A 13,739-nucleotide genomic window follows, 5' to 3' on the forward strand; every position below is an offset into this window, starting at 1 on the left:
ATAGTAGTAAGAATTGTAAAGAAATGTTACTGACCCTTCTGGCAGAAAATTAGTTAAAGAGTTGAAGACATATTATATCTTACCTTCTGGTGGTTCTATGATGAAAATAAATATAGCCCCCTCTTGGTTGACTACTGGTTTCTATAAGCAGTTTTCCCCAACTCCAGTCCTCAAGTAACCCTAACAGTCCAGGTCAAAACGATTGAGCCACCAGTGCAAATGTGAGCATATTCTTAAAACCTGGACTTTTAGGGGTACTTGAGGAGTGGAGTTGGGGTTAATTATGATAATGGGTTAACTGTGTGGGCTCCAGGTTTATCCCCTCAGCTTTCTACATCATGATCTGTGATGCCAGAATGGAGGGTATAAACAGCCACATACTTTGTTCTACAAGCAGGTTCAACAGAGTCTCAACAGAGGCCTCCATGCAAGTTCTGTAAATATGTTGTGTGTGCGCATCTAGTCTGCTGCAAGGTCTTTAGAAAAATACAGTGCGCCCAGTCCTTTAGCTCCTATCTCGTCACAGTCAATGTGATTCTCCCTGCAGCTCCCAGTCTCCAATGAACAGCGGGGCAATTCCAAGCACAAAAAAAAAAGGGGGGCGTAAAGGAGAAACAACAAAGACATTTAGTAAAAGCAAAATACAATTTATATGCAGAATGGAACATATAACACATACATAAAATAAAGGTGGATCGCAGTGATCCTGATCATCAGCAATAACACAGAGGATCGGGCCTCAACTCACTGAAGCCCAGCGATTCCAAAGTCCTAGTTGTTGAAAGCAAAGAGAAAAGTTCCGGCCCCAATGATGGAATTAAGATGCCGGATCAGTCCTTCAGTCGGCATCCTCGTGGGTATGCACAGATGGCAGCTTCCGCTGTCTCTGCCAAAAGCATAGGAATTTTTGTTGAAATGTTCTTCTATGCCACCTGACCCACTTCACCACCTGTATGGTCACTGATAGTGCCCATCAGCCACATATGCCTTGACAAAATACATTTTCTCTTTTGTCGGAGAGAAGAACCACTCTGCCTTGCTGTGTGTTTATCTCCATTCCCCGGAATCTGAGATTCTGGGTTGAGCTCTTTTCCGTGTTGACCAAGCAGCCCTGATGTTTAATGAATTCTAGCATCCTTGATAGGTGTTGGAGTAAGATGACTCAGTCCTGTGTCTATCAGAATATCCTGCCTCCAGCTGTTCCGTGATCAGCACCACCCATCCTCTGCTCTCCACCTACCCGCCCAAGCCTGTCTATCTGAAGAGAGAAAGATGGCCCACCAACAGAAGGGAAGAGCAGCCCCCCCCCAAGACCATGTGCCCCGGGCTTTGCCAGGGCTATAGCTACGCCCCTGGGTTGGCTTAATAAAACGCAAGTCTCTACAGAACAGAGGGGTAAATGGAGGTGAAGAAAAGGAGAATACAGACAGTAAATGAGATGAGGTGATGATCAGGGAGAGGAAATGGTAAATAGAGAAATTATAGAGAGACAAGCTTCTGAATTAATCTTGGCATTTAGAGTCTACGAGCATAGGCAGAACACACTGGTCAAACAGTGGAACGTGATCTTAAAATTATTTTTTTTCTCAACTGCGCTCCATCTCATCTATTGAAGGTCAGCGACCCATTTCCAACCTTATACTAATTTGAGAGCCATTTTACTCCTCCAACGCTGTTGCACGTTGCTTCTCCATAATATCCAGCAAGCCTGTGAACTTCTTATGAGAGGCAAAATACTCCCTTAAGGTGACCATACTACTTTGTAACAAAATAGCCTTTGTCTACAAAAAAGGATGTTAAGTTACTCACCATCAACAGAAAATGTAACCATTTCTCCCATTATTGGGGTTGGATGTTGCCCAGTGTTTGGCTCTTCTTTTTCTGACTTAATCTGTATACTCTCCGGTACAACCACTGCAAAATCTGCCAACAAGAAAAGCAAAATCCACTATGTAAAGCTGAGAGTGGAAACTCTTCTTGTGATATCACAATACAGAAATACTTTGTAATGATTCCTACGTGGATGTGAAAAGTAAGTGATTGTACTTGTTTATTAACCTGGAGTGCTGAAAACATTGATGAAGTAATATTGCTGAAATCAGTATATTGTTGAAATGAATATATTACTGAAATGGACTGGGAGTGGGGGGTCTCTGGAGAAGGATTGAATGCGATGTTCTGTTTCCATTCTGTTATGTTTTCAGTCTCCATTTTGTGTGTAAAAATGAGTGTGTGGTTTGAATGTGTTTTGCTCATAGTAGATTTATGACTGTGCCTGAAGTAATGCCCACATTCCTTGTAACAAGAAATGTCTGGTTCCTACAGAGAACTGTTTTAATCTAGTTTTAACCAGGTTTAATGATCTGTAAAATGATTGGTTTAAGAATTAAGGAGTGGTTAGTATAATCTGCCTGGTAACCCATTTTGAACAAAGGAATACAAAATGTATATAAAGCCTACTTGAACACTCTTTTAGCAGAGAGTCTTATAGACTTTTGAATGTGTATTTTCATACTATGCAATAAACTTCTCATAATCAACGAACCCGCGTTTGAGAGTTTGCAAACAACGACAACATGTTGGAGTTTTTGGTGCTACCGATGTTCAAACCTCAATAACAATAATATTCTCAATATAACCTTAGACAATCATGTGTATTTTATTTATTAGAACATGTAGCTTGTAATTCTATTCTTGCATTAATGTTATTTTCCCAAATATTGTAGAAATGTCAGCACATTTTTTGAACAATTTGAATAAAGACAAGTGAGGATGTAAGGTCACTTACCACCAACAGGAAATGAACCCATTTCACTCTTGATGGTTGTCAGACGTTCCTCAGTGTTCGGTTCTTCTTTATCGGACTTAACCTCTAAACTCTGTGGCACAATCACTAGAAAACATGGCAATAAGAAAAGAAAAAGTCACAATGTAAAGCTGGGAGTGGGGGCTCTTCTGATATCGGTAGAATAGAATACCCCTTGTATAAAATGTATTTCAACCCTTCTGGTAGAAAATTACTTAAAAAGCGGTGAATACATATCTTACCTTGTCTTGTATATAATGTATAACCCTGCTCACTTAATGTAATCATGTATTTGTCATCATAACTCTGTGCCCAGGACATACTTGAAAATGAGAGGTAACTCTCAATTTAATACTTCCTAGTAAAACATTTTATAAATAAATTTTAAAAAATACCTGCTGGTGGTTCTATGATGAACAAGTGTGTAGCCCCCTCTTGATTGACAACTGGTTTCTATAAGGCAGTGTTTCCCCAACTCCAGTACTCAAGTACCCGTAACAGTCCAGGTTATAAGGCTATCCCTGCTTGAGCACAGGTGAATCAATCAAACCGAGTGAGCCACCTGTACTAATGTGAGCATATTCTTAACTCCTGGACTGTTATGGGCTATTTGAGGACTGGAGTTGGGGTTAATTATGATGATTGGTTAACTGTGTGGGCTCCAGGTTTTACGCCTCCGCTTTGCACATCATGATCTGTGATGTCAGCATGGAGGGTATAAACAGCCACATACTTTGTTCTACAAGCAGGTTAACCAGAGTCTCAACTGAGGCCTCCATGCAAGTTCTGTAAATATGTTGTGTGTGTCTAGTCTGCAGCAAGGTATGTTCTGTCACTATTTGTTATTTTATAATGTGCCCAGTTCTTTGGTAAGCTCTTGTTAGAGAATCGTAAAATAGTCAATTGAAACCCAATTTACCGTAATTGTATTTTCCTGGAGAGTCCTTCCATGGCAGTGCTCACCAATGGGTTAAGTTCCACCCTCCAGCTGAGATAGGACAGAAATCTACCCGTGGAAGGACACTAAATAGCTCCTTCTTTCCTCCCCAGGTAGTCTTGGTACAAAAGCTGAAATATATAACTAGAAGCATCTTAAATCTAAACTTTGTGAGGGAATTGGTGAGCACTGCCAGGGAAGGACTCTCCAGGAAGAGAAAATTACAGTAAGATAGTACCAATTTTCTATTTCACTGTTGTCCACATGGCAGTGGTCACCAATGGGACTTGCCAAATCAGCACCCACATAAAACAAAAGGGAGGGTGTCCTAGAATAAAACACCACACTCCTTGACACTTAAATATGATATTTTATTTAAGTGGTGACAACTGACTGCAGGACCTTTCTTACAAAGCATGCGGAAACGGTAAATAGAGAAATTAGAGAGGGTCAAGCTTCTGGATTAATCTTGGCATTTAGAGTCTACGAGCACAGGCAGAATACACTGGTCAAACAGTGGAAGGTGATCTTAAAATTATTGTTTTTTTCCAAATGTGCTCCATCTCATCCGTTGAAGGTCAGGGACCCATTTCCAACCTTTATACTCAATTGAGAGCCATATTACTCCTCTAACTCTGCTGAACGTGGCTTATCCAGAACACCCAGCAGGCCTACGGACTTCCTATGAGAGGTAATTAACCCTGAATACTCCTTAAATGTGACTACATATGGATTCCTAACTGGACGTGAAAAGTAAGTGATTGTACTTGATTATTAGTCATATGTAGAAGCACATGCACACCGCTGGTAGGTGCTGGAGGGGGGTACTTATCTGCCGGTGCGCTGTATCCAGGGAGGTCCAGACATCCCAGAGGTACTTGAGCAAAGGAATGGAAGCAGGCACACGGTCTTACTAAAGGTGCAGTTTATTGTGCCACCAAAGGTCCAACGTTTCGGCAAATAGATTGCCTTTATCAAGGAGAGCCCTCTCCTTGATAAAGGCAATCTATTTGCCGAAACGTTGGACCTTTGGTGGCACAATAAACTGCACCTTTAGTAAGACCGTGTGCCTGCTTCCATTCCTTTGTACTTGATTATTAACCTGGAGTGCAGGAAACAGTTTTTGGTGTTACCAATGTTCAAACCTCAATAACAATAATATTCTCATAATAATAACAACAATAACACACATGATTTTCAAAGGTTATTAGAACATGTAGCTTGTAATTCTATTATTGTATTAATGTTATTTTCCCCAATATTGTAGACATGTCAGTACATTTTTTAAACAAATTGAATAAAGACAAGTGGGGATATAAGAGTACTTACCACAAACAGGAAATGAATCCATTTCACTCTTTATAGTTGTCAGATGTTCCTCAGTCTTCGGCTCTTCTTTCTCTGACTTAATCTCTAAACTCTGTGGCACAACCACTGGGAAACCTGGCAATAAGAAAAGAAAAATCCATCATGTTAAGCTGGGAGTGGGGGCTCTTCTTCTGATATCTCCTCAGTAGAATAGTAGCAAAGAATTGTAAAGAAATGTGTTACTGGCCCTTCAGGCAGAAAATTAGTTGAAGACATATCTTACCTGCTGGTGGTTCTATGAGGGGAAAAAAAGTATAGCCCCCTCTAGGTTGACTACTGGTTTCTATAAGCAGTTTTTTCCAACTCCAGTCCTCAAGTATCCCTAACAGTCCAGGTCAAACTGAGTGAGCTACCTGAGCATATTCTTAAAATCTGGACTGTTGGACTGAAGTTGGGGTTAATTTTGATAATGGGTTAACTGTGTGGGCCCTAGGTTTAACCCCTCTGCTTTCAACATCATGATCTGTGATGTCAGCATGGAGGGTATAAATAGCCACATACTTTGTTCTACAAGCAGGTTCACCAGAGTCTCAACTGAGGCCTCCATGCAAGTTCTGTAAATATGTTGTGTGTGTCTAGTCTGCAGCAAGTTATGTTCTGTCAATATTTGTTAATTTACAGTTTGTAAGGTGCCATGTCCTTTAGAAAGTGCATGTTGGAGCGGGGTTTCCGGTGGCATCATTGGGTAAGTTTGGGTGAGGAAAGAGCTTTGTGGGCCCTATCGGATAAACCCAATTATTAGCGCTTTCCCCCCCAAATTTTCCCACACAACTACCTGGCCCAATACTAAACAACCGACAATGTCAAACAGGCTGAAGAAACCACCCACTCAAGGGGTTACTAAGTACTTTTCTCCACCACAGCGGAGCTCGGAGACAGCAGCGGAGATTCAAGATGGTGCCGGAGCACACGGTGCCACAGGAGCAGGAGATAGACGAGACCGGCCAAGGGAAGGACCCGTCTCGGAGGAGACGGTTACACAGACTTAACTTCCATGCATGAAAAACTCCACATCTCCCTGCAGTCCGATTTAAAAGCTGCGGTCGCGGAACTCAAGCAAGAGATTACAGGCCTCACAGCAAGAACCTCCGAGTTGGAGAAAAAACTAGGAGAGACGCCAACCAGAAGCGGACGAGGAGATAATCCGCCTAGGAGAAAAGATCTCTAACCTTAAAGACGGTCTGGAGGACCAGGAGAACCGGGATAGGCGGCAGAACTGGAGAGTCCGCAATATCCCAGAAACAGTTCTGCCTGCTCTCCTCCGACCATACCTGATGAAATTCTTTGGCTCAATATGTGGGGACATTGACGAAAAAGATATGGAAATCGATTGGGTCCACCGAGCACTGGACCCAAAATCAGATGACCCCAAACGCAGGATGGATGTGGTTATCCAGCTGAATAGTTACGCTACTAAAGAAAGAATAAATCGGAGCCTGCTGGGAAAAGGACTCAGTCAAATTCGAGAATGAATCCCTCCAGGTATTTAATGACCTCTCCAGGGTTACTGTGGGCCGTCGACGCGAACTCAAGCGCCTTACTCTCCTCCTCCACGATAATGCAAACAAATATCGCTGGGGATTTCCGTTTGAACTGACCGCCAACAAAAATGGAAAATACCTGCCTTTAAGGAATCCCGAGGAGATGTACCAATTTGCCCGCGCACTGGGCCTGACTACCCCACCCACATGGAACGAGGAGGCTGCAGATCCAAAGACCGGCGATCATGAAAGCGCCCCGGTCCAAAGCCTCAGAAATGATCACGGGACTGGGCCATCCGAGAAATAAATAAATAACTAAAAAGTACCACTTACCGTTTTGCCCTGTTGGCTGCCGTTTCCTTCACAAGGGATAACAAGAGTCGGAGGCTGAGGCTGGAGCAGTGTCGAGAGCGGAGATCCGACTGTCCCCGTCCCTTCCCGATCCACCCGATGGAATGATGACAACATAGCCAAATGGTCAATGAAGGATCCTTGGCTCCTGTTTGAGCGTGGGCCGGGAGGGGGGTGGGTTTGTTTTGGGTTTGTTTTCGGCGGTTCCCGAGCTTTGCTCCTGGTATATCGGCTACGATTGATGGTGCAAGGAGACCCAAGCGGGACTGAAAAGGACCGGATCGATCCAGGACAGCAAGATAAACGGTCTGTGGCGGGGCGGGGGGTTCTGCTACCGGAGACAGGCTGAGATATATAGAGAGACCTAGGGTATCCTGAGGCCTCGCCTGTCCCCGATCGGAAACTAAAGTAATAGGCGGCCACTGACCTCAACCCTCCGAGGCACATACCATTCCATTGGAATCGTTCAGTTTATAGGAAAAAAACAAAAAACAAAGTTGTGTTCTTTGCTAAACTATGTAGATTGCCTTTCACAGTGCCCTACTCACCCCCCCCCCCTATTCCCATACTTCTACCCCCCCCCTCTTCCCATACTTTTGCCCCCCCAACCTACCTGTACCCCCTCCCCCCTCCCCTCTCCTATCCCCCCTCCCGAGTGGGCCTGTTTTGTTTCTCACAATCACTACTGACTTCTTTAAAAAATATATATATCAGGAGACCAGGTACCGGGAACGCGCTCGCACAGTGAGGGGACCGCGCGTGCGTGCGTGCAGTGCGTGAGCCGGAGCGTGCAGACCTCGCAGCGAGGGGATGATGCAGAGATTGAGTAATTAAGGAGAGGTTAGCCGGTGGAGGATGCAATGTGACGGGGACACGTTGGGAAGAGCGAGTCCCCCGATCCGTTACAATATTCCAGCCTTCTATCCATCAACAACCAAGTAATATCACTAAGGAGGATATTACTCTGACAAATCCCACTGACATTGCAAATGCATTCAATGATTACTTTGTGGGGTGGGCTACTAACTTATTAGCGAAACACAACCCAAACCACAAACATGAACCTCATTCTGAGAGTACCCCTATAGCCCCACCCTCTCCCAACACTGCTCATAATTTTCAAATTTGTACCAGTATCTGATGAGGAGATTACACAAGTGCTCCAGAAATTAAAACTAAGCAGCCAACATGGACCTGATTTACTGCAGTCTAAGTTCCTACAATTTGGTGCCAGGCTATTGTAAACCGCTCGCTTTCCTAGGCAACTCTATTCTGTCTGCAGGCCATATCCCCAAGATCTGGAAAACTGCCAGAGTATCCCAATCTTCAAAAGTGGGGACCCAAACACTGTCTCAAAACTACAGGCCAATGTCTCTTCTCCCAATACTAGCCAAAGTCATGGAAAACTGTTCACTCCCAGTTAAACGATTACTATACCAAGAAAAATTTCCCTAGCTATTCCTATCTGGCTTTCGCCTCAAGCAATGATATCTAGTGTGGAATGGAACAACATACGGGTGCAATATTCCTAGATTTTGCAAAGGCTTGATAAACAAACTCCAGTGCTCTGGAATAGGGAAGCATGCTTTAAAAATTGTGTAATTCCTACCCAACAGGTAGATCCCAACATGTGTCTATCTCAGGCTCTAACTCCAACCCCTTAGATATCACCTGCGGTGTTCGATAAGGCACTGTTCTGGGGCCCCTACTCTTCTCAGTGTTCATCAATGATCTTCCTATAGCTTGTAAGGGAGATTCAATACACATGTATGCAGATGACACAATCTTTTATGCACACAGCCCTAGCCTCTCCGACCTTGAACACATACTTCAATCTGACTTTGAGACTCTAAAATTGGATATCCCAAAACAAACGGTTTTTAAACACTGAAAAGACTAAGGGCCTCATTCAGAAAGCGTCGATAAGGCCCTTATCGAGCACTTATCGGCCAAAATGGCTACTCGTATTCAGTAAGCCTCGATAACGGCCTGTATCGCCGCAAAATCTTATGACCAAAAGAAAATCGCAGATTGGCGATCAGCCGCTTATCGACTATTTTTGGAAGGATCATAAACTCGCGCAATTCTAGTAGCCGCGATTCGCCTATCGCAGACCTGAAAGGCGATCTTCTCCCCAAATCCAATCCACCTCAAAATTTAGGTAAATTGGTGGGGAGATGCCTCGATGAGCTGCGATATGTCGGGACTTAGAAAAAATCAGGCCCTTTTCCTGCTTCGGATTGATGCCGGGGGTCACCGTAGTGGATAGCCATTAATATCAGCACCGGAGGCCCCCGGCATGCATCCGATGCAGGAAAAATGCATTTACAGCAACTTCATTACCTTAGTGGCTAACCGCTAAGGCAATGAAGGGGTTAAACACCCATGCCAGGCTTACTGTGGCTAGCGAGTGTGGGTGAATGGGGAATTTGGCCCTTAGTGGCTATTTAGGCCTTGCGGGGGGACTTAACTCCTTCATTACCTTATCGGTTAATACCGCCAAGATAATAAAGGGGTTAACCAACCCGCTAACCATACGCAAGGTCTAGACACCCATCTTTAGGGCTAATACCCCCTTCACCCACCCGGGAGGCCTTAGCATCAGCATCAGATGCTGTTGGAGGCCTTCAAGGTACGTGAGCTTCCTGTTTCACCGGGAGTCGGAGGGCCACCGCTTCTAATGGTAAGTAATATATTGAATGTTTGTAAATGTCTCTTTTTACAGGTTTTTTTCATTGGATGTGTTTTTTTATTTTTTTGGGGGGAGGCACATTGACCGATAATATATTAATCTGTACCACTTTAGGGTACAGATTAATACATTATTATGGCAATATTTGGGGGGCATTTCTGGCTTGGTATAGCTGTTGGTTTTTTCAATTACAGTTTTTTATGTGGATGTCATTGTTTGTTTTTTTCCTGCTTAATGGTAATAAAATGTTTGCGATTGGTGTTCGTTTTTAGTTAAGGTTGTATTATGTTAGCTAATGCGTTTTATGGTTATTTCAGATATTGTTTGAATTTATTTCTTTGTATTTTAATGTTTAAATTCATTAATTAATTGGTTTGATTGGTTACTGTTTAAAATAATTCGGAGTTGTTTTAGGAATTGTTTTGATTGATTAATGGTTTAATTAATTCATTGTTGATGTTGTTATTGCTTGTATTAATTGGATTAGCTGGCTACTATTTTTATTTAGTGAAGTGTGTTTTTTTGGAGTTTAGTTATGTTTTATTATTGTGTGTCTTGTGTATTAATGTATTGTAATTAGGGTGCTATAGAGGCTTATCATGCCCATATTATTATTATTATTATATAGGTATGATGTACCACTATACTACTCAATGGGTACAGGGTGGGTATAGTCAGTCCGGGGTGGGTGCTTAGGCCTCCCGGGTTTGTATCGGGGCAGGGTGGGTTAACCCCTTAATGACTATAGCGGTTAGTAACTGCTAAGGTGATTAAGGGGTTAGGTGCCATTAGAATGTCTTTATTATGTATATATGCTTTCTTGCAACGGTGGACAGAGGGACCTGCTGTTGTGGTAAGTATAACTGTATTTATTTACTTTATTTATGTATGCTAATGCAGTGTTTAATAATGGGCAAATAATCTATTATTCATATCTGGATAATCGTTATTTTGCCCATTACTGTACTGTATGGGTTTGGGCGGAGGGGGGCGTGTATTGATGTTTCTTAAATCTTTTTTTAATATACATGTGTTTCATAGTGTAGATGTGCAGGGGGTATCCGGAGCGGAACCGCGTTGGTTATATGTCTGGGGACCCCCTGCTTCCCGAGATACAGGCCCCATTATGGGGTGCCGGTATCCCTCTGCATTGAAATGTCCCGGTCACGTGACATAAAACCAACGCGGTTCAGCTCCGGAGACCCCCTGCACATCTACATTATGAAACCAATGTATATTAAAAAACATTATTTGGGGGCGACATTTCCGCTGGGAGAGGCGGAGCCGCTCTCACTGCAGCAGAAATGAATCGCCGGGTTAGGCCTTTTCAGGGGCTCGATGCTCTCGCTGGCAGCAACTCGCCCGTTTTGGGAATTTTGCTATCACAGGTAATCGAGGCTTTCTGAATACCGTGATAGCAACGTCCAAAAAAATGTCAATTTAATGGCGATAACTTTTATCAACCTTTTCTGAATGAGGCCCTAACTGTTTGGGACGAAGACTACATTTTCAAAGCATCCAATGAATGAGCTTCAGATCAGAACCAATGCTAATACCACCCTAGCACGTTACTAGTTTTAAATACTTGGGCATGTGGTTTGACTCCAATTTAACATTTGGGTTGCACATGGATACCGACATCCAAAACCTATGCCAAACTAGGTGTACTATATAGGAACAAATCCTCCCTAAGTCTGTTGGTCAGAAAGCGTATCGCACAGCAGATGCCAATTATATACTATGGGGACATAGTATATGGCACAGCCCCCCAAACCCACCTTAGCAAGCTTGATACCATCTATAATTCAATATGCCGTTTTGTTCTCCAATGCAACTACAACACACATCACTGCGAAATGCTCAAAGAACTAGATTGGCCATCACTAAAGTCTAGACGCAAAGCTAATCTTTCCTGTCTTGCCTTCAAATACTTTCTGGGCAAGCTACCCGTCTATCTGAACAAGCTCCTCACCCCTACCACATGCAACACTTATCACCTGAGATTCACTCCAAAAGACTGTTCATGGTCTCAAGGCTCACCAAAGAATCCGGCCGCTACTCCTTTTACCATGCACCTGACAACGGGAACAATCTACCAGAGATTCTCATAGCCGCCACCAGTCTAAGTTCTTTCAAAACTAAAGATGTCTCATTTTAATCAGGTCTGTAACTGTTTCATACAGCTATAACATATTATCTCTTACTGTGCATGCAATATATATATATATATATATATATATATATATATATATATATATATATATATATATATATATATATTTAGTGGTTGACAAATCACAAAAAAATCTACTCGCCACCTAGTACCAAACGTGTGCTGCTTGGGCCAATATTTACTCGCCCGGGGGTTAAATCCACTCGCCCGGGGAGAGCAAAAGTATAGGTTTGTCGAACACATATATATATATATATATATATCATACACAAACCTAGCAAGCTCAAACGCCCACACCCACCTAATCTTGACTTTATGTAATGTCACATAGAGTGCCACTGGGCTGTGGCAAGTGAATATAACAAACAGGGGGTGCCCAGTGCTACATCCAAATTACAAAACATATATCAGTTGTATGGATGTTGTGGCACCTCCCCCAGAGCTCACGTCACCTCCCCCTTTTTAATGGTGGATCTTCTCATCTTGCTGCAGGTAATGAATCTATTATGGTTCTTCCCCCTCATACAGAGGTATAGGGAACAGAATGCAGTGCAGTGTAGGACTTGCACTTATGGTTTACCTTGACGATTTGGTGTGCAAGCTTATGATTCTTTGGCCAAAATATCTAACTAAAAAAACATATTTTATTATTATTAGTATTAGCATTATTATTAGTACTGAAGCATTATTTCTTGTAATTATTACCATGTATGTTTTGTCATTTGGATGTAGCACTGGGCCCCCCGTTTGCTATATATATATTATAACCCTGCTCACTTAATGTAAACATGTACTGTCACGGCCGAGCTGAGTCTAACACTCACCCGGTCTCGGCCGCGGCAGATTTCCGGCTGGCGCCGAATTGTCCCGCGCACCAGCCGGAGCCTCGGAGGATCGGTCCTCCGATCGGAGCATCCCCCTCCCCTCTCCGGGTCCCCCGGGCCCCCCACCGCCGTCCCCCGCATCTCCTGCACACAGGGCTCCCTTCGGGGAGCCCTGGGCACGTGCGCCATGCTCGCACGCACCTGATGAAGCGTGACCGCGCATCGGTGACGCGCGGCATGCCGCGGGAGAAAAAAAAAACAGGTCTTCACGTGGCTTGCGGCTCCAGCTGCTTTAGACTCAGCGGCGCCGCCACTGTATTTGTCATCATAACTCGAAAACGAGATGTTACTCAATGTATTACTTCCTGGAATAACATTTTATAAATAAACTTGTTCAATTTTTCACACTAATAGTTATTCCCATTTTGTGCACCTTTATTGCATTTGGCATTTATTTAGCATTTGTATTTGTTTTCATGAACTTAAAGGTAGTTCTAGTCAGGTTTTTGAGCTGCAAATTAATCACTTTATTTTACATCACTTTTTATATCACTAGCGCCGAGTAATTTTTTCACTTTCACTTGTAGAGGACAACCTGCTTTTAGGTGCTTTTTGCTTTCCCAACATTTTAGATATTCCCTTACGGTTTGCAGTAAGGAGTTACATTAGTCCATGCTTGCCGCCTGTCTCTGCCAATGGCGTAAGAAGTTTTGTTGATACGTTCTTCTATGCCATCTGACCCACTTAACCACCTGTATGGTCGCCGATAGTGCCCATCAGCCTCATGCATTGACAAAATACATTTTCTCTTTTGTCGAAGGGAAGAACCACTCGGCCTTGCTGTGTGTTTAACTCCATTCCCAGGAATCTGAGACTCTGGGCTGGGCTTAATTGGGTCTTTTCCGTGTTGGCCAACCAGCCGTGATGTGAAATGAATTGTAGCATTCTTGATAGGTGTTGGACTAAGAGGACTCGGTCTTGTGCCTTTATAAGAATTTCATCCAGGCAGGGAAAAATTGTATTCCTTTATTTCGGCGATGAATGTTATCAACACCTTTGTGAATATTCTTGGTGACAGAGAGACCAAAAGGGAAGAGCTCTGAATTG

General features: G+C 43.2%; 1 protein-coding gene across 7 annotated transcripts in view; it reads right to left on the bottom strand.

Moving 5' to 3' along the window:
• The window catches only part of LOC142488340 (uncharacterized), a 100,679-nt gene that overhangs the window by 20,624 nt on the left and 66,316 nt on the right, over nt 1-13,739 (bottom strand). For 4 of the 7 annotated variants that reach the window (XM_075588726.1, XM_075588729.1, XM_075588727.1 and 1 more), the window contains 3 exons: nt 5,073-5,186; nt 2,789-2,893; nt 1,810-1,923 (listed from right to left, as the gene is read on the bottom strand). The exons of 1 other annotated variant lie outside the window; for it this stretch is intronic. In XM_075588726.1, the coding sequence (XP_075444841.1) occupies nt 1,810-1,923; nt 2,789-2,893; nt 5,073-5,186 (333 nt within the window). The remainder of the gene's footprint in view (nt 1-1,809; nt 1,924-2,788; nt 2,894-5,072; nt 5,187-13,739) is intronic. 2 more of the 7 variants (XM_075588730.1, XM_075588731.1) reach the window with 1 other exon arrangement.

The sequence above is a fragment of the Ascaphus truei genome, chromosome 2 (genome assembly GCF_040206685.1).
Source record: "Ascaphus truei isolate aAscTru1 chromosome 2, aAscTru1.hap1, whole genome shotgun sequence".
Taxonomy (NCBI): Eukaryota; Metazoa; Chordata; class Amphibia; order Anura; family Ascaphidae; genus Ascaphus; species Ascaphus truei.